This window comes from Castanea sativa, chromosome 1 (genome assembly GCF_040712315.1).
Source record: "Castanea sativa cultivar Marrone di Chiusa Pesio chromosome 1, ASM4071231v1".
Classification (NCBI taxonomy): Eukaryota; Viridiplantae; Streptophyta; class Magnoliopsida; order Fagales; family Fagaceae; genus Castanea; species Castanea sativa.
This window is the reverse complement of record NC_134013.1, coordinates 87,199,743-87,220,508: the sequence shown is the minus strand read 5'-3', so window position 1 is coordinate 87,220,508 and position 20,766 is coordinate 87,199,743. Positions and strand designations below refer to the sequence as shown.

At 34.9% G+C, this 20,766-nt stretch overlaps 3 protein-coding genes across 4 annotated transcripts; 1 reads left to right on the top strand and 2 right to left on the bottom strand.

Moving 5' to 3' along the window:
• The first annotated feature begins 242 nt into the window (after positions 1-242).
• On the top strand, positions 243-5,628 carry LOC142622377 (uncharacterized). The gene is made up of 3 exons (XM_075795827.1): positions 243-473; positions 3,318-3,979; positions 4,756-5,628. Exons 2-3 carry the CDS (start codon positions 3,372-3,374, stop codon positions 5,438-5,440), a joined length of 1,293 nt encoding a protein of 430 aa, XP_075651942.1. The 5' UTR covers positions 243-473; positions 3,318-3,371; the 3' UTR covers positions 5,441-5,628.
• A 994-nt stretch (positions 5,629-6,622) lies between these two features.
• Positions 6,623-9,892, bottom strand: LOC142622831 (tubulin-folding cofactor A). Of its 2 annotated transcripts, none has more exons than XM_075796397.1 (4): positions 9,749-9,892; positions 9,011-9,169; positions 8,538-8,624; positions 6,623-6,919 (listed from the first exon to the last, which is right to left on the bottom strand). In XM_075796397.1, exons 2-4 carry the CDS (start codon positions 9,161-9,163, stop codon positions 6,818-6,820), a joined length of 342 nt encoding a protein of 113 aa, XP_075652512.1. In that variant the 5' UTR covers positions 9,164-9,169; positions 9,749-9,892; the 3' UTR covers positions 6,623-6,817. The 2 variants fall into 2 exon arrangements, with proteins under 2 accessions (XP_075652512.1, XP_075652505.1); XM_075796390.1 differs by having other exon boundaries at positions 9,011-9,175; positions 9,749-9,881.
• Positions 9,893-12,848: 2,956 nt separating this feature from the next.
• Positions 12,849-19,240, bottom strand: LOC142622734 (G-type lectin S-receptor-like serine/threonine-protein kinase At4g27290). The gene is made up of 8 exons (XM_075796262.1): positions 18,427-19,240; positions 17,466-17,971; positions 14,883-15,005; positions 14,566-14,720; positions 14,289-14,499; positions 13,928-14,165; positions 13,682-13,835; positions 12,849-13,401 (listed from the first exon to the last, which is right to left on the bottom strand). The coding sequence occupies exons 1-8, from the start codon at positions 19,188-19,190 to the stop codon at positions 13,090-13,092; spliced, it is 2,463 nt and encodes an 820-aa protein (XP_075652377.1). The 5' UTR covers positions 19,191-19,240; the 3' UTR covers positions 12,849-13,089.
• Between the last annotated feature and the right edge of the window lie 1,526 nt (positions 19,241-20,766).

Below are 20,766 nucleotides of genomic sequence, written 5' to 3'. Positions count from 1 at the left end.
GATTACTCGGTATATAAATACAAAGTATTTAAGAGTTGAGCTAATTAAAACCATGATTTTAAGCACTAGATTGGATTAGTAGGTTATTCAATAGTAGAAATTTTCAATTGAATTGATAATAACAAAAAATTGGACAAATTTTCAGTTATTTGACCGGTCCAAATTTTAAAATAATGAGTAAAACACATTTCTACTTGTTTTGACCAGTACTCTTAAGCTCATTTTTAATAGAGGCGTCTAATATTATTATTTTGTGAGTGCATTACAGTTGTGAAATATTTCTTATTGCATTTTATATTTTCTTCTCTGTTTCTTCCTTATTCATTCATTCAACTCCTCTCAGACACATTCATGACTCTGGCTCTGACTCACCCACTTCTCCTCAAACCTCAACGCCACGGTCTTGGACTTTAGCCTTTTGTTTCCTCAAGGACCTGACCAGACCCGAACCGCCGCTTTGGAACCGAACACAGGTGAGTCTTTTTGTTTTTTGATTGAAACTGAACTAAACATGAATGGGAAAGAGTGTAAACTCTAGAGCTGAAAAATGAAGTACTTAAGTTTCTTTTTTTAGATATGGGAGTTTTTGAGAAAATCCCATGTGTTAGTTAAGGAATCTGAATTATGGTCACTTTAGCTGAACTTGTTAAATGCTTTGAATGAATAGTGTTTTACTTTGGGTTGTATGGAAGGTGAAAATCAAACGTTCATGGTTGTTGTGATGAGAGTGGAGAGAGGGTGGGTGATTGCTTGTGTTGTTTTGGAACCATATAGGAAAAAGTGAGAGAGGGGAGCTGATTATTTGTTTTGGACTGTTATGGGTTGTTTTTGGTTAGGATTATGGAAGTGGGTATCACTAGTTTAAGGGAATGGGGAGATGTATTGCGCTTGTGTGAAGCAAGATTTACGCGGTTCTCGTTAGCTCAATTGGTAAAGTATTGGGTTCAAATCTCGCTTACATTGGAGACTTAGCCTGAGGATAAAAGACGATTATCATGGAGTAGATACTGTAGGAGTAGATACTATAGGTTTGCCTATAATGTCTTGAGAATTAAGATTTTAAGCCTTCTTGAGCTGGTCGAAGTTGAAGCCAAAGTCCATAGAGAGAGAGAGAGAGAGAGAGAGAGAGAGAGAGAGATTTGGGTGGGGTTGTCGTTGTGATCATGCACAGGCTACAGGATATTATTATAATCCCCATTGTAAGTAAGTAGGAATCATAATGTTTGATTTCAATTACCAAGACTTTAATAGTTATAGTAATAGTTATGGATGGAACACAAAGTTCATTTTGGGAACTGTATCTGTTTGTTCAACTAATCCCTCTCCCAATCATTACTATTATTGAAATTCCCACATTATTTTTTTACTTACGGTAGACTTTAGAGAGCCAAACCCAACACTTTGTTTAGAGCTAGATATAGAGAAAGAGAGTCAAGGATCTCAAGCCCCCAATTCTCAAATGTTGTTATGAAGAAAGGTAAGTTGAAGGGTCTTTTTTATTTATTTATTTTAATCATTTATTCTTGTTTTTTTTTAGTTTCATATCATCTTCTAGTTTTGCTTTTCTTTCTTTTCAAACTGCTTGTTATGTGGTTTTGACTTTGGTTGCTATCTGTTTGTTCTTGGTTTTTGTTTGTGCTTAAGTAGTGAGCTACTTTTGGTTGGGATTTCATTTGTGGGTTGCCCATTTCTTAGCTAAACTTGAAGGATTTATTATTATTTTTTTCTGTGTGCTAACAAGTAACACCTTGGTTTGAATCAAAATTTTTGCTTATAGTTATAGTACTTCCTTTTATATCAATTATCTTTTGGGTGCGTGGGTTTTGTTGGCATGTTTTGGTTGCTTACCCACTTACCACTTCAAAGTTTGTTGAATTTTATAAGTATTTTGTCATTCTTTTGTAAATAATTTGAAGTGCAAATTGATTTCTCAGAATCGTAGTTTCTGTTTATTTGACAAGAAAATGCAGGAAAAGGAAAGTCCTGAGATTATTGGTATGGGACTTGGATGGATTATGCTAAAAGCTCAACTTAACTGATCATATGTAGATCATTTGCTTTTGAGTTTCTCATGTTATCAGACTTAAAAGAGCAAAAGATCAATTCTTCCAAAATAGAATATAAGGTCCAGTTAAAGTGTGAAAAATAAAGCAATGTTAATGAAACAACTATAAGCATAATCCTGCTTTGTGATGTTGGTGTAAAAGCAACCAGAGGAAGTACATAATGCAATACTACTAGATTTTAATAAATACCCACAAGGAAAATTATGAGATGCCTGCAACAAAAAGACATATATTGGAACCACTAATGGCATGGAAAATCTTGACAAAGAGGGGAGTCGCATGTATGCTGAGTCCAACCCTTCCAAAAAAATTCAAAAGAAATGTTTTACCTAAGATGAAAACTGATTTGATTCTAAGCTTGTGTAGATATCAATATTTTAAGCCTCTAACACAGCTTCCCTTCTTTGAGAAACTAGCTGATGTGCCTAATTTCGATAAAATATCTTTCTTTCTTAAGGAATTAATAAGCATATTCTTTTCTTCTATCTAAATGTTGCCAAGAAGCAAAAGGAATGTCAGAAAAGAAAGCAAGATCTTGTTCACATTTAGTGTCTTTCATACATATGTTTGCAGAAGCCAAACAGAAGTTACCTTTGGATTGAACAAAATTGGTTGCATGTTAAAAATCTGTTAGTGTGTTCTTTCAAATCGGTTCTGGTTGACTCTTTATTTCCATTAATCCAGTAATCAAATTGGATTGAGAAGTTCAGACAGAGGCCCATACAAAAATTCTTGTTTTCCTGTATTGATGATGCTACTCCTTGTAATTTGTTGTTCGGTTGTAGAAATTAGTAGTATTTAGCATGAGTTGATAGGCTGCTTGTTTGGTGCAAATGTCAAGAAATTCCAAATGTTTGACAAAACTTATATCAATGCATGGGCCCTTAGACACATAAATAATTTATGTATGAGTATATTTCCACACAAATGGTGTAACCTGTTTCTTCTTTTGGTCTAAGTGTAACCTATTTTTCAACAAACTGATTGCATGTTGATAGTTTGGGAATAAGACTTTTTTTTGTCCTACATCAGCTTATCATCATTTTACTTTTATAAACTACAATTTTGCCAGCTCCTCTTCACCTCTCTGTTTTATATTTTCATTTTTAATAAAGGGTATTTCTTACTTGCTGCAAATTGTTAAAATTATCTCCTCAAGAATAGGAACATTAAACGCGAACACCTGATGACATAGATGGAAGTATCATTTTTGTTTGCTACCTAATTGTCACTTGTCTCCTGATGCCACAGGGTTCTTGAACTATTTAAGAATAGATCTACAATGGCAAAAGATTTGTGACCATAATGGATCCTCAGGCTTTTATTAGATTGTCTATAGGCTCACTGTGGCTGAGGATACCTGGAGCAGCTTTGAACTCGGTGAATTCTGGAATTCATGCAATCTCTTCGCCATGTTCATGTGAAATTCGTCTTCGAGGTTTTCCTGTGCAGACTACATCAGTACCCTTAATAACCTCTCCTGAAGTTACACATGATTCTCACAACATTGCCTCGAGCTTTTATCTTGAAGAATCTGATCTGAAGGCATTGTTGGCACCTGGCTGTTTTTATAACAGTCATTCATGTTTGGAGATTGCTGTTTTTTCAGGAAGGAAGGGGTCCCATTGTGGTGTAGGCATCAAGAGGCAGCAGATTGGGACGTTTAAACTGGAGGTAGGTCCTGAATGGGGTGAAGGGAGGCCAGTGATTCTTTTTAATGGTTGGATTGGTATTGGCAAAATCAAGCAGGAAAGTGGAAGACCAGGAGCAGAGCTTCATTTGAGAGTGAAACTGGACCCTGATCCAAGATACGTTTTCAAGTTTGAAGATTTGACCAGATTGAGTCCTCAAATAGTTCAACTTCAAGGTTCCATCAAGCAGCCTATCTTCAGTTGCAAGTTTAGTCGAGAAAGGTAATATGATTTACATGATCTGTTCTACTTTGATCAGGCGTATAAAACCTTCAAACTTGATAAGAGGATTACCTTCCATGCCAAAACATATGATAGCTTTTTTTAAAATAAAATTGGGGTTGTCTGTTGTCATCCCAAATATATGAAACTTTCCAAAAGTGAAAATTTCATTTTCTATATTATCCTTAAAAAAAAAAAAAAAAATACAAACAAGATTGTTATTAAAACTCGTGCCATTTCTAATAAAGAGTAAAGGACACTTTAAGAAGATTACTATATTTTTTATTTTTCATTAATAATTGTGTCATTTCAATTGTTTTATTTATAGTGTGGAGAGAGTATCTAATATTGATATCTTGAGAGAAATTTAATATTCTTATTAAGTTTTCAAAAGGTCTTGCTAGCTTTAGATTCTTGTAGGATGGGTAAGCTTTATGAATGTTGTAGTTTTGGCCACATCTGTTTCAGGAGCTACTCCTTTAAGGTAGATGGAACTTTGGGTGACATGCACCTTTTGAGTGAAAGAAGCATGGAACTTTTCTTCCTTATAATAGAATTGGCAGGGGAAGTGATCTTTCTTGATGCTCTATTTGACCACCAATGAACAATAGAAAATGTAACCATGGGTCTCTTGCTTTTTGTGACAAATATTCTGTGTGAAAAGGATTTTTATACTGTTTTCTTGTTTCCATTTCTCTGTTAGTCATGTAATTGAGTAAGTTGAACTTTTGTTTTCCATTAATTTTTTGTAGTGATTAGTGATAATGAATTGACAGGGTACCCCAGGTGGATCCATTGAGCACTTACTGGTCAGCTTCTGCTGATGGTTCTGACCTAGAGATAGAGAGAAGAGAAAGGAAGGGGTGGAAGGTGAAGATACATGATCTCTCCGGCTCGGCTGTTGCTGCCGCCTTTATTACAACTCCATTTGTGCCAGCAACAGGTTGTGATTGGGTGGCCAGGTCCAACCCAGGAGCTTGGTTAATTGTTCGCCCTGATGTTTGCAGGCCTGAGAGTTGGCAGCCATGGGGAAAGCTTGAGGCATGGCGTGAACGTGGCATCAGAGATTCTGTCTGCTGTCGATTTCGCCTTCTTTCTGACGGCCAAGAGGGAGGGGAGCTTCTTGTGTCTGAGATTTTTATCAATGCTGAAAAGGGTGGGGAGTTTTTCATAGACACTGACAGACAAATGCGAGCAGCAGCAGCAAGTCCAATACCAAGCCCACAAAGCAGTGGAGACTTTGCAGCATTGGCTCTAGCTGTCGGAGGTTTTGTCATGAGCTGTAGAGTGCAAGGGGAAGGGAAGAGTGGCAAGCCATTGGTACAACTGGCCATGCGACATGTAACATGTGTGGAGGATGCTGCCATTTTCATGGCACTTGCAGCAGCTGTTGATCTCAGCATTGAGGCATGCAGGCCCTTCCGTAGGAAGATCAAGAGAGGGTCTCACCATTCTTTGTGATATATGTAGAAAATTGTGATGATTAATTTCCACGAACACAGAATACTTTTTCTATGATTGCTGTGATATTTGGCATTGTACAGAATTCCCTAATTAGATACTGACTTCCAAAAATTGTTTGACTAAGTATAGTATTTACAGCCTGCAAGAGGGCAATCTGCCCATGCATCACTTGGGGCTTTTGTACATTTTTTTTGGTTTCTGGGGGTGGTATTTTCTTTCCAAAACCCACTAGAAGTTGTGAACTTAGTTACTGTTCATTTTTCCGCAGAGGGAATTTCCAAAACTTTAAAAGTTATTTAAGGCTGAATTAACAGATTGTCATAGGGTTTAACTAATTGGGACACAGGTAACTAGTTGACTTGCTGGGAGTAGGGGTAATCCATATTGATAACCTCTCTTATATCCTGTTTGCTACAGATCTTTCTAAAAATATTGAATATGTTTTGTCCACACCATTGCAATACGAACAGAATTAATTGAAAAGCATTTTGGACTGAAATCTTGTTAACTGAAATATGATTTGTCCTGATTTCCAATGGAGTATGACCTAGACGTGTTGACCTAAGGGCTTCCCATCTGAACCAAAGGAAAGGGCTTAATGCATTGCGTTGTGCTGCTTTTCAGGCGTTCAAAGTAGAATGTTTATTGCTGCCGGTTCTTCGGCCCATTGATGATTACTAAAAGGAAAGATATATTGTACATGGGATTAATATTTGAACATTCTTGAAATACTGATTGAGCTTGATAAATTCCAAGGTTTGTTCAATTACTAAATTGTGGGGGAAGAGTTTCATAAGACATACTATGCACAAGAATCAGGAATTTTATAATCCCAAGCGGATCAATGGTATCATTTTGAAAGTATTCTCAAAGACTATGGTCTAATCCAATAGTTTTTCTTTCTTTTTCAAAATCACTCTCTACTCACTAGTTGAGAGAGAGGAAGCCATGATCACCAGCTGAGAGAGAGGAAGCTCTGATGCTTTGTCCGTATTGACATCAAAATTAAAATCACAAATGATATAAAAACTTTTAAGTAGTGTCTGCAGTTGTTCTTGTTAACCAAGTTATAGTTTCCTTTGTTTTTTTCTTGTCCCTCACTCAGGTCCCACAAAATGGAAAAAAAAAAAATGAACACATTTGATTTATAATATAAACAAAATAAGTAAACATGTCAAATAGAAACAAATCTGGCAAGAGAAATCTATTCATAAAATATCTTTTAGATTTTTTTAGACACCAACAACAGACAAGAGACTTAAGGCTCACAAAAAAGCAAGGTTCCAAATCTCATCAAGATGCACTCCATGCAAACTGGCTGTAAATGGGAGGACAACTTATATATAAAGTCAAACTCCCTTCCTTAATACAACATTAAGCTTCAGTTGTTTGAAACAACTGTTCAACCTCCACAATAGTGCTTTTTGCTTCCTCAATCTCCGTGCCTTCCTTTTGGTTTGACTCCTCCAGCTCAGCCTGAAAATGAATATCATACTTAGCAGAATGCATTTCATAAAACTCAGTTCACTCTATTGATTAATCCTTCATTTACATGAATGATGAATCCCCATAATTGGGGAAAGAAATTCATGCTATATGTCAAAAACACCAGCAGAGGAGGGAGTTTTAGACATGACATGACATGACAGTAACTTGTTAATTTTGGTTCCCTATAGCACTTGCAAAGTTGCAATTCAGTTGGCAAATAAACAATAATGGCTACTTCAACTCGATGTTATGGAGTATAATAGCATTAGCATCCTTCCCCATCTCTCTCACAAAGGGAAGAGTCAGAAGCAAAAGTGGGAAGCATATAAACCTACCTTTCATGTATTTAATTAATAAACTTATTCATTGCTCCATATTCAATAGTTTTTTTTTTTTTGGATAATTCAACATGTGGGAGAGAGGGGATTTGAACCCTAGATGTCTACCAAATACCAATAGGTGCCCACCAATTGGCTCCATATTCTGGAGATGACACCACTTAAACAAGAAGAATTCCTATTATCCAATGCAAATCCCTTTTAAAATTACTAAATGGGAACTCAAGATTTCCTTGATAACTCCTAATGGGAAGGTGGGTAACACCAATCAGTGGGGCAGACACATGCTTAAGTTTGAAAAAAGGGCCACTTTTGGGAGTTACCTTTACCTTCCTATAATATATCTATAAATCTAAAATTTAAAATGCTTTTCAGAAAATCTAAAATTTCAACCGATTTTAAAATGCCAAATTGCTTATACTCAACAAGAAGTTGCACTTAAGTATGTATACAGGCATGTAAATTGAGAGAATGATCAATTCGTGATGACCTGTGACCTGCCAAGACATGTCTGAACAAAAGTGATCACTTCAGAGTCACAGCCCATTAAAATGTGTCACAACCCACAAATTAGAAGGGTCACCGGTCACCAGAGTTAGTAATCTCATGTTCACAATGATTTAAAGCATAAATTTTCTTATACTTCTTGCCTTAGCCCTCTACTCTCAAGGTCAACGCTATAAGGGCCTATGATTAGCAACAATCTCATATATGAAGCCTTTAACTTGCTGATGCTAAAACACATTTGATTGCCAAGAATCACTTGACCCAGGGTCCTGCCCATTTAAGCATGTTGCAGCTTGCAACCCCAGACTACATGGGTGGACCACAGTCAGTAATCTACTTAAGTCATAGAGAACATGAATTAATAACATTCTCATCTACAACCCAACCATCAAAGCACTGAAGTAAGTACAAATTGTGATGATCCCATTGAATTAACCTTCAACATGCTTGTGTCCAGAGTGATTGCCAAAACAACATACACATACCACCACTGTGTAGCCTATTTACATGTGTCAGAACCCACGGTTAGAAGGGCAGGGCAGTGTCAGTAATCTAATTATCCAATCCTAAAGAAATAATCCATTAAAATCACAAATTTAGAGCATTGACCCTATATGTTCCCACTGCTGAAAGCTATGGAGAAAGGGAAAGCATGAAAAAAATTAGCATGTATTCTGGTATATAATAAATGTGGTATGCTTAGAATGTAAGCAATAAAACAGTGATATTCAGAAAGCACTTGAGAAATAATGATACAATACCAAAGTTCCTTTCAGATCAGCTAATGAGGCCTCTAGACGCTTGCGACAATCAGGTATCATCATCCTTGACTCAGCAAGCACATTCTCCTGTTCAAAGATACAACAAAATGAGAACTTCTAAGTAGGATACAACAACAACAACAATAAGTATTAGTCCTAATTTTTTTGGGATCAGCTATGGATGCTCAACATATTAGTTAGGGTTAGCCACAGAGCGTCTGAGTAGGATACTACAAGTATTTTTTTTTAAATACATTTTATGTAGGTGGGGTTGGGGGGGGGGGGGGAAGGGGGATTTGAACCTGCACATCTATATTTGGAAACACTAGGAAATGCCATTTGACGTAAAGGTCGTGGCGATACTTCAGGACAATTTTCGAATATGAATAGATTCTCATTCCTTCAGTCAAATAGGGAACAGAGGTATTTTAACAATGCACTTTGAAGTATGATTTTAGTCTGCCATATCATACCTGTTGCTTAAGGTCGTAAGGGTCGGCTCCTTTCTCTTTCATGTCTGCCGTTTTGGCAGCTTCTCTCTCGACCTCTTTCTCATACGAATGCAGCTCCTTAACAATACGTTTACAAGTTCCTGTCTTGATTTTCAGATTTCTTAAGGTTGCCATAGGAACCTGAACCTATCATAGGGAAAAAAAAAACCTCTACATGAATTTTTGCACATTACATCAATCTTAGGTTCCTCAATTAAATTCAAACACATGACTGTATTGAATTTAGTTATTCTTATCAACAACATTGTTTGTGCTGCATTGGTTAATGCAATCATGTGTTTGAATTTAATTAGACAACCTAAACTACAATACCTAAGAAATCAACAAATTGTACCTAAGTTTTGCTCACATTATGTTAATTTGAGACATATTACACATTTCTTACCTATCAATATAATAATAATAATAATAATAACAACACATTTTCTTAATAGAAAATCATGCATTAGGAACAAATTTATTGAACAAAAAATCATGGTTTAAAAATCATTAATTTCATTCTTAAATAAAAGGGAGAAAATCAAAATTTCCTATGCCCCCTTTTGCCCCTAGAGTTTCGGATTAAAAATGTCAATAAAGTTTTCTGATTTAGACCCATAATCTTGGGTCCTGAACAAAATCTTGCTACCCATAACTTGAATCAATCAAATTGAAGAGAGAGAGAGAGAGAGAGAGAGAGAGAGAGAGTTATCCTCTAACCTTGCTTGGCCACTTGTCACCGCCGGTGAGCACTTGAAAGAGTTGTCTGATTTGATTTGAGAGACAGAGATGCCGCTGCGCTGTGTTTGTGTGGGAGAGTGAGGGAGGCACGTGAGATGGGTCTGTGCGGGCCAGAGAGATAATGGGCCCATTTTTTTTTTTAAAGAACTAATTAGAGAAACACTTTATACTTAATATTTTCTTAATAAATTTTAAGTATCGGGTTATTATTGATAAACAAAAAAATTATTTATTGTAAAAATAGGGTTTGACTTATCTTTAATATATTTTTAACTGGACATGTTATTTTGTTTTAAATATATAATGACAAGTGGTATTGAGTTTTAATCTCTACAGTTCCGTTTGGATAATGATGTTTGTGTCTGCATCTAGAGTAAAGTTATATATATATTTTAAACCAGTGTGTTATGCACTGTTCATTGTTCATGAACAGTATATTTAGGCTAATGAATAGTGCTGAACAGTATTAAACAAAATTTTTTTGTTATTGTTTTTAGTTTTCAACAAAATAAGTTGTATCTAAACGCACACTACATTTTATTTAGTTAGTAGGTGATGTAATAGTCTCTTATTAAAATAAAAGAAAAATCATTTTAAAAAAGTACTAGAAGTAAGCCATATCAAAATGTTACCTAATTAAATAATTGTATTTATTTCTTCACAAAAAAAGTACACCTTTAGTTTTCGAAATTGTTTTGGTTTTTACATTTTTAAAATTTTATTTTGCTTCTTCATATTTGTTTATGATTTCATATTACCTATATTGTTCATTTCAATCAATAATTTAGTATGTTAAATGCCAAATAAATGTTGTTCATTAAGACATATTATCCATATAAGTCCATTTGTGCAAGTAATTTGACTATTTAGTATCAATCTAATATAAGTATTGTCTGCATGTCACCTATATAATGCTAGGTGTCACTATATTACTAATGGAAATGGATAACATGGTTAATATGAAAACAAAATCAAATATGAAGGGCTAAAATGAAAAGTTTAAAATGTAAAAGAGTAAGATGAAAAAGACCTCAAACTTTTGAAATATGTTCGTGTAAAATAGAAAAAGAAATTTTTTTTTTGAGTTAAAATAAACAAAAAATAATTTAGAGTAAGTAATGCAAATACTCTATTTCCTCACGGAAAAGTCTTGGTCAATAATAAGGCCCATGAATCCAACCTCTCTGGGGTCCAAGAGTCCAACATCCTGCTCCTGTCCTCAAAGACCTCAACGCCAAATTACGCAAATCACGTGATCTCTGGGATTTTGAGTTCGAATCACTGGAAAGTCTCAGTGGAGGACGTTTCTTAATCCTCACCATGATTTCCGTGAAGTCATTGATGCCTCCAAAGTTGAATTTTGATGTGAACAGTGAACACACCCAAAATCAAAGTTGTTTTGAACAAAAAAAAAAAAAAAAGGAGAAAAGAGAAAATGAGTTTTTAGGTGAGTTAACGATGTAAATGTGACAACTGAAGAGCACATTAATATCATTAAAATAGTTAAAAAAATGTAAATTACAAGTTTTAAAAGTTGACCGATTTATAACTTAAAACTTAAAGGGTGTAAAGTGCATTTTAATCAAACATTGTCAACTCATACGTTTATGGCAACGTTAATGTTTACAGAGATTACAATTCTGAGGGTGGCATTGCATTTTAAAGAAATACTAGTAGGTGTCTAGGCAGTTAAAATTGTCAACCGCTCAGGAAAATGAAGCACTACTAGGAATGCAATATTCTGCAAAAAATAGACTCAACTTATCCAACTAATGAATCATATATGGTATGAAATTAATTCCAAACCACATTCCATTTTTTTTTTTCAAGACTGAACCTAATTGGGTGCATATTCAATTCATTTTCTGGTTTTTAATTTTTTTTGCTGGTCCTATATGTGTAGTATATACATATATGAACAGGGTTTTGTTTGTTTGTTTGTGTGTGTGTCACATTCATTTGTGATATATTTTGTTCTTGCTGCATCCATCGTGAGCATGTCCGGGAAAGGTGAGTTCTTTGCTTGTCACTTGCACTTTTTCTTTGAGTTGAGTGATAAAAAATCTTTGATTCCCTTGCTATCAATCTCAACAACCATACAACTTGATCAACAGCAACTCCTAACGAATTACAATCTCAAAGTTTAAAAGATCAAATTTCATGAAAGAAGAACAAAGGCTAACTAGCGCACACATATACAATCGTACAAAGTTGTCGGGAATAGAGATATAAGTGAAATCAATAGAAGCTCAATTTCGTCAAAATTCTAGCTATTATTTTCTCTTGAAATTATCCAAGTAAGACATACTAGTGGAACAGATATTCTTAACTGGCCAGACTTCCCTTGTCAGTAAGCAAACAAATTAACAAGTTTCTTCTCCATCATCCCTCTTGACCCAAACATGAACACGAAAAAGAAAAAAAGAAAAAGAAAACTAGAGATCAAAATTGTCTTGGATTTCCTTGAACCAAGATATCAATTTGTTTTTGATATAGCCAGGTTCGAATCTGAATTTCTTATTCAGCAACAAGAGCTTTTACTAATTGGAACAAACACAATTGGTCCCCTTTTAAAAAAATTTCTACTCTACCACTGAACTAGAGGTTAATTCTTGTTTAAGCCTAAACCCATGCAACTTTGTGTCGGGAATAAGGTTATTTTGATAGTTACATTGGGGAAGGAGGTTACTTTTGGTTGTCTAGGAGGAAACGCCAATTGAGCTATACAAGGCTCTTGGCAGAAATAAGCTTCTTAAATACAGAAATTTTATTTTAAAAATGGAAATAAACATGTCATTGGGTTTCATTTGAAATAAGCTCTTCAAATGTGGCACAAGAGGAAAAGGGAAAAAAAGTTAATCATGACTTAATAGCTTTTATTATTATTACAATAATTAAGGAGTAAAAATGAAGACATTGACGATGTTGGGGAGTGGGGAAAATATTTTAAGGGCCACCAGTTTCTTTCTTCTAGAGAACATGTATGATGTGCATTTCATCAAAAGTGTCAGATTCCATAATTCTAATTACAATTAGGTTTAATGAAAAGAGTGGTGGCACACACTGCACCATGTCAACTAAAGTCGTGTTTTAAAAACATGATTTCAGTTAAATTATGAGTTTGTAATAAAAATTAGCCTAAAGAAAATAAGCAGTACCTTACAAGGAACACAAATTTTGCCACACATGACTTGCAGTGTAAAAGCTCCATCCTTCTAAACAAAAGCTATTTAACCGCACACTTTGTTATGAACAACACCACCTTGCTTCTTTCCTCTTCGGTCACTTCTTATTGCTCTCAAGTCTCAAGTGATGTTATCCTACCTTGCTTCTAATGATGTAAAGGTGATTTCATTTCTTGAAGGCGCTTCAAGCGCTCTTGATGAATAATCTTCTCCAACTGGAACCTTTTCAGTGTAAAAACCTGGTTGGCTTGGCTCGGGCAATGAAATCTCACTGCTCAACATTAGAACCACGGATGACATGTTTGGCCTATCTTCTGGTCTTTGTTGTACACATAACAGACCCACATGAATGGATCTTAACAGTTCCGATAAAGTGCATGAGTTGTCTAAGATTAAGAATTCATCTATAAGTTTCGTTGGCTCATCTTCAATCCATAGTCTCCATGCCTAAAACAAAAACCAGATTTTGTTGGAATACTAGAATTACATGAGTATTGTATGACCGAATGAGTTCGCATGTCAAGACTCACTTGAAATGGAGAGTTCATTTCACAGATAATAATTTTTGTACAGGTCTGTCATTTAAAAGTTTTAATGACATGAAACTAAATATTCCTTTAAATTTGAAATTTTTTAATTTTTGAAGTATGAAATGTGTCCAATTTTGTATGAAGATATCCTAATACCATTGAAATAGTAATGAACAAATGTCAATGTTAATACTTACATGCCCTAGAAGATTAAGGAATTGGCCAGAGTTACAAAATCTCTTGTTGTTCTTCTTCCCACTCACGATCTCTAGTACTAAAACTCCAAAGCTAAAAACATCGGTTTTCACTGAGAAATGTCCATATCCGGCATACTCAGGAGGCATATAACCACTGTCAAAGCAAAAAGAAGTCAATAAAATAAAAATAAAAACCTCCAAGCGTAAGCTATAAAAGAAGTTCAAGAATACTTAATAATTACTCATTATGTTCCAACAATTCTATTGGTATTAGCCTCTATCTGATCCATCCCAAATATTTTAGCTAGGCCAAAGTCAGAAATTTTGGGGTTCATATTACTATCTAGTAGGATATTGCTAGCTTTGAGATCTCTATGGATAATTCTCAATATAGAGTCTTCATGAAGGTAAAGAAGCCCTCTAGCAATGCCACTAATAATATTGTTGCGCATACGCCAATCAAGCAATTTACTCTTCGTTTGGTCTGTCAATTTTCATATTGTTATTAGTACAAACCTGGCCAAAATCTCAACAAAAGAATTAATTAATAAAAGATGCAAGGGCTAAACATGAATGTGTTTGATTCAATGAGGATCAAAGTTCAAACCAAATATAAATGAGTCCAAACTTTTGTTGTGCATGTATTCATAGATTAACAATTTTTCATTTTCTTGAATGCAACAACCGAGTAGCTTCACAAGGTTGCGATGTTGAAGTTTGGCAATTGATATAACTTCGTTTTTGAACTCGATCAATCCTTGTCTAGAATTCTTTGAAAGTCTCTTTACAGCTATTTCTTGCCCTCCAAGAAATGTACCCTAAAAGAAAGAACTATAGTTATGTTTTGAAAATAAAATAGTTTAATTGTTTAGGTTGTTACTTACCTTGTATACGGATCCAAAGCCACCTTCTCCTAACTTGTTGCTGCTTGCAAAGTTATCAGTGGCGTTAGAAATGACTGTCAAATCAAATATTGGTAACTCCATATCTTCCTTCTTGCCTTCATTGTTATAATCGTTTTGGCATCTTATATTCATTTCTGTAATAGTGAAAAAGTCATTGAGCACAAATAACTTTGACAAATTGTTAAAAGCAAATTGTTTGATGACCACCTTATTTAAAGTTTCTTCTCAGTATAAAGTCTTAGCCAAAAACTATTATCAACCATAAGAAATGATCAGAATCCATGTCTATAAATTACCTTCATTTCTAAGTTTCATCCTCCTCACATATGTGACCAGCCCCACTACAAGCATTACCATGAGTAGTGTTGCACTGCATACTATGATTATTACTTGAAGATGCCTCTTCTTCTCAATATGATCTGAAAGATCAAAAGTAGAGTCAACAAACTCATATTTCTTACTACATGATTCGTATACAATTTTGATTTTCCTGCCTTTTCTTTTATATTTTTTTCACTATATGGTATGCCATATATATATATATATATATTTTTTTTTTTCCTCTTCTTTTACGGGTAACTTTTGAGATGCATGGTACAACTTGTTTGACATTTTATGAAAATTTTGGTAACAAAAATAGAGTTTTTTTTTTGATACAAGATAGAATTTCTATTCTAGCATAATCTAAGTGTATATATGTGTGAAGCTCTCTCTTAAAGACTTGAACTCCGGCTCTTGCCCTCTACACCCCATAAGCATTTATACTTGTAGAGTGACTACTGCACCAATGGAGAGTAGTGGTAACAACAATAGAGTTTTACTTACATTTTGGGTCAATTCCCATTTTGGTCATAAAATTGATTTCTTTGCTAATGTCATCACTTAAAAAAGAAAATCGTTTTTAAAATGGTCCTTTCCGTCAGGCTAGAAATGGAGAAATCCTATGTGTCTAACGGAATGCCCTGTTTGCTGACGTGGTGCTGACGTGGCTATTAAAATATTATTAAAAAAGATTATTTGGCATTTTTAAATGCTATGTCAGCATTTTAATTTTTTTAAACAAAGCCACGTTAGAAAATTTATATAAAAAAGAAATTAAATTTTTTAAAAAAACCTTAAATCTAATTTAATTAAAAAAACAACTTGTTTCTCAAAAAAAAAAAAACAACAACTAGGTGTTCTTCGTGTTCTTCCCCATCAAACCCAGGAAGAACTCAAACCCAAATTCCAAGAAAACAAACCCAGCAACCAAACAACAAACACAAACCAACACCTATCATCCCACAACAAAGGAGCTATTTCATTTCAGGCTTATTCTTCTCTCTCCTCTCTCACTTCTTTTCTTTGTTCTCTCATCTCTCCCTTTGTTCTCTGTTCTCGCCGAGACCCAAACCCACCAACCTAGCACCCAACATCGCCGAGGCTTGTTCTTCTCTCCCTCTTTTCTTTGTTCTCTTTTCATGGGTTTGCGTGGATCGAAGGAGTCGTGAGCGTGGATCAAAAGGTGGGTCGAAGCGTGGGTCTGATTGTTCATGGGTCGGAGTGTGGATCATAGGAGTTGTGGTCAGATTTGGTTGATTTGGTTTGTGGGTTTTTTTTTGTTTGTTTTTTTCTTGCTGTGGATGGTGGTGATTTCTTGAGAAATGGTGGAGGAGGAAGTGGTGATTTCTTGTTGTGGTTGATTTTTTTTGCTCTGATGCTGTGGTTTGGGGTTTGGCTAGTGGGTGACGGTGGAAGTGGTGGTCGGATTTGTGGGTTTGGCCATGTGGTGTGTTGTTAGTTTGGGTTTTTGTTTCTGTTGTGGTGTGCTGTTGTGGTTCTGCCGATCTGGGTCTGTGTTTGTTGTTTGGTTGTTGGGTTTGTTTTCTGGGAATCTAGTTTTGATGGGGAAGAACATGAAGAAACACCAAGTTGTTTTTTTAATTTTTTTTTGAGAAACAAGTTTTTTTTTAATTAAATTAGATTTAAGGTTTTTTTTTTAAATTTAATTTTTTTATATAAATTTTCTGACGTGACTTTGTTTAGAAAAATTAAAATGCTGACATCGCATTTAAAGCCAAATAATCTTTTTTAATAATATTTTAATAGCCACGTTAGCGTCTCGTCAGCAAACAGGGCATTTCGTTAGACACTTAGGATTTCTCCGTTTCTAGCTTGACGGAAAGGACCATTTTAAAGACGATTTTCTGTTTTTGGGGATGACATTAGCAAAGAAATCAATTTTGGGACCAAAATGGGAATTGACCCAAAATGTAGGAACCAAAAGTGCATTTTCGCCAAAACCAATTTACCCTACCCTCCAAAAGAAATGGTAGAGAGTAAATCGGTCTTTTAGTATTACATTATGTTAGATTTAACACCAAAATAGATGACATGAGGGTTGATCGTGCATTTTAATAGTTCACGAAGTAAAGAGTAAATTGAGGTATACTTTAGGGTGGAAAAGTATAATTACCCCAAGAAAATATTAAGAATGGAAACGCAAAAAACATTCACTTTTTTTTTTTGGAGAGTATTAAAGACATTCACTTGGCACAATTATAAGACAACTTTTTCTTACATAGTAAATGATGACATAATATGTGATTTTAAAATGATTAGTGCAAAATAAAAATGTTGTTTGTGGTGGACATTGGTATTTTTTTTAATTCAATTATTAAAATGGAGGAAGGAGGATTTAAACCCTAAATATCTCTGTTGGAAACACTAGAAGATGCCAGTTTAGTTACAAAACTTAGACGACATAAACGAAAGCTAATTTTATTCCAATCATAATAAAAATGTCAATAGTTGTGAATAGAAGTTGTCAAAAGTGTTGCCTTCGTAGCATTACTTGAAAATAAAATGACCTGATAATAAAAGAAAAGCAAAGAGGATACCTAGTATTGAAGTGGCCACACGAATATAGAGGTCTTGCCCATCCATTTGGAGCACTACTAAATCAACCAAGTCAGCAAACCAAAGCAAGCAACCACTTCCTCCATTTGTAATGTCTAAATTGGCATATGCTTTGCATAAGCAGTTATCCAAACACATTTCTTCACATTTCTTGAGGCTCATGTTCCTATCAAACCAGGAAGAAGATGTGTCTGGCAATTTCACACTCTTGTAGGTGAGGAACCCATCTCTATCATTGCAACCCAGTGGAGTCCCTCGAACACACCCACCAGACCAATCTGTCAAATTCCAATCTTTTGGAGATTTTGGTATAAAACCTTCCAAGCATGCACATACAGGAGACTTATTGATATCACAGCTAGTGTATGCACCACAGTGGGCATAATTTTCACACTCATTTGATTGGGTTGTAGTTCCAAGCTCCCAACTATTGGTGTGATTCATCCATTTAAAACCCTCCCCAATGCCTGATGGGTTTATCACATACCTTGAGAAACAAAAATTTTCAGATGTTAGAAGTAGAAATTTATGCTCATAAGTCATAAAAACTATTTTTCTCATTTTGGTAAATTACCAATTACCCCCAAAACTTAAGTTATTAGGAAATATTACTTTTAATAATTATTTTAACACCCTCTCACGCACGAAATTGTTTGCTCTCCTTTATAAGGAGAATCAAAATTCAAATCCATTCCTCTCAAATTATTGTAATTAACAAATTGTAATAATAATAAAAAACACTCTCCCCCATGTGGCATTGTCTATTCTTGAAGAGAACCAAAATTTAATACTCTCCATTATTGTAATTATTATATTATAAAAAAATAAATAAAAACAAAAACATAGTACACTATGATAAATCACTAATTATCTTAAAAACTTACTCTATTAAAAAATAGTAAATCTACTTATTTAATCATAATACCAACATTTAACACATACCTCAAGAAAGTAGAATTGTTTTGGACTTTATACTCATAATAAATCTCTTTCTCATTCCTCACGAATTCATACTTGTACAATGAATTCGGTCTTAACCATGACATCCCCGTAAAATTAAGGCCATTCCAAAACCCTAGTCTAACCTTTATTTTGTCTCCCTTCGTAACAACTAATTGTGGGAGCCCTCGACGATCTAACCTTGCTGAAATTTCACTTGGAGCAGGATCTTCTGTGCTATTCCAAGATGTTAAATACCTATCTAGACCGCTAACTAAGTCCCATCCAAGCTTCATTTCCGACAGTAACGTGTCGCAAGGATGATCAAAACTTTGCCACAAAAGACTCTCATTATTTCCATCTTTCACAACAAGATTTCCTGAATCCAATAACTGTGCAGTTGGATTGTTGATATTATTTCCTGCAGTTCTTGATGTATTGGATGACCAAATAGTAGTATTTGTGCAATCAAGAAGGACAAGAATTCCTGCGTTGGTAACCTTTAAAACTCCACAGTGATTTTTAAGAGGGGTTTCTCTGTTAACTACCCATACAACCGTGTCATTAGATACCACAAACCATATTCCCACATATCGGTGTTTCGAACTACCCGGGCTGAAGAATCCCAATTCAAAGATTCTACCAGCTGAAACCAAGGTCTCACCATCTCTGATAGATTGACTTGGAGTGATGGTGTCTAGTGTAGTGGAGGTTCTTAAGAAGGATATTAAGAAAGAGTATACAAACAGAGCTGTTAAGGCTTTCATTGATTTTCCAATTGGTGTATCAACCAACCATCCAAGTGGTTTGCAGGACCTATTCTTCGATTTTCTTTGCCTGACACAACATATAAGAACCACGAACAGTCCTGAAAAAGTATGTGAAGCAGTTAAAAAGACATAAACTGAGTGGTTGTTCTTGTGAAATAGACGTAATTTTGTCTTTTCTTTTTAAAATGGTTAGATTTAAAAAATCACAATCACAATCACGTTTCGTGCATGACTCGACAGCTCTTTCCAATAAAACTTTCTTTTCAATGACTCGCTTTTTAAGTCTTTGCTCGCTACAAACGAGTAAGCACTAGTTTAGTCAGATTCAAGTTTCGGCATTGGTGGTATTTGAGTCTGCTTACCCTGTATAGCTTACTTGGTCAATTGTCCGCTGGTGACTCTGTGAGCACTTGAAAGCTTGTGATTTGAATTGAGATGCCGCTGTGTGTGGTAAAGAGATAATGGAATCCATTAGCGGCGCACATTTTGCAATACATTTTGGAATAATTATACTACCACACATTTTCTGGATTGAGAACAGGTGTACCTAATATAATAAAATAGCTATTAATGACAGAGATTGAGAGTAAAAAAAAAAACTTTCAATCTCAACTATTTAATATAAAAAAAGTGAAAAAAAAAAAAGTGAGTGGTAAAAACAATTTGAGTGAGATGAGGTAATTGCACCCGATCCTAATCCACATTTTCACACACACTTTACTACAACTTACATACTTAGCTATTCTTAAATTACATTACATACAGATCACGACCAAGAAGGTATTTGATATCAAATGATATCATGTTAGCGGTATCAAAATCCAATAAGTGTGAGATATGTCAGCAAAAAAAAACTTATTCACTAACAATTGAAAGGCGTGTTATTTGGTAGTTATCTTTGTACACATATTTCTTGTTTATTGGATTTTAATATAGATGATGCGGTATATTTGATACAAAATACTTCTTGGTGAGAACAATTCAATCACGATTTGATAAGTGTGTGTGACTGTAGACTTTTAGTTAAACAAATGGTCCAATCAAACAATTTGGGCTGAATGCAGAAGTGCACCCAATTGATAACATAATCGGCTACTAATTAGGCACTCGGCCCATAAAAAAAGCCCAAATTAAAACCAATCTCCTCTATCTCTCTCCTATCTTTCATAATAATTTCCCACTCGTTTTCGTTCTCTCTCACAGAATTAGAATTTAGAAGAGGAAGAGTATCGAGTAGATCAAGCTGGCCGGTAAGCTCTCTTTCTCAGATCTCAGCAATCTTATCTCTCTATATATTATCTTACTATCTTCGTAGTATTTAATTTAATGTAAAGCCGGCCGAGTCGTTGAATTGCTGCTTTATGTGTCATGATATGATGATGATGTTGATGCCCATAGTTGAAGAAGGTATCTAATGCGTCTTTCGTGTCGTGTGGGTCCATTGTTAGAGAGATGATAAATATATCCTTTAATGACATTGTGTGAGCTCGATATAGGCATCATCCCTCTTAGAGTGTCGGATTCATATAAGGCCTGTCCACTTTGAAAGAGAAGATGCATATATCCAATGCAT

Excerpts from the sequence above, each read along its gene's own strand:
- LOC142622377 (XM_075795827.1), top strand. The coding sequence starts at position 3,372 with ATGGATCCTCAGGCTTTTATTAGATTGTCTATAGGCTCACTGTGGCTG. Across the intron at positions 3,980-4,755 it reads TGCAAGTTTAGTCGAGAAAG|GGTACCCCAGGTGGATCCAT; the intron begins GTAATATGATTT and ends ATGAATTGACAG.
- LOC142622831 (XM_075796397.1), bottom strand. The coding sequence starts at position 9,163 with ATGGCAACCTTAAGAAATCTGAAAATCAAGACAGGAACTTGTAAACGT. Across the intron at positions 8,625-9,010 it reads CTTACGACCTTAAGCAACAG|GAGAATGTGCTTGCTGAGTC; the intron begins GTATGATATGGC and ends ATCTTTGAACAG. Across the intron at positions 6,920-8,537 it reads CTGATCTGAAAGGAACTTTG|GCTGAGCTGGAGGAGTCAAA; the intron begins GTATTGTATCAT and ends ATTCATTTTCAG.
- LOC142622734 (XM_075796262.1), bottom strand. The coding sequence starts at position 19,190 with ATGAAAGCCTTAACAGCTCTGTTTGTATACTCTTTCTTAATATCCTTC. Across the intron at positions 14,721-14,882 it reads GATGAAACTTAGAAATGAAG|AAATGAATATAAGATGCCAA; the intron begins GTAATTTATAGA and ends TCACTATTACAG. Across the intron at positions 14,166-14,288 it reads TTTGGACTCATTTATATTTG|ACCAAACGAAGAGTAAATTG; the intron begins GTTTGAACTTTG and ends GAAAATTGACAG.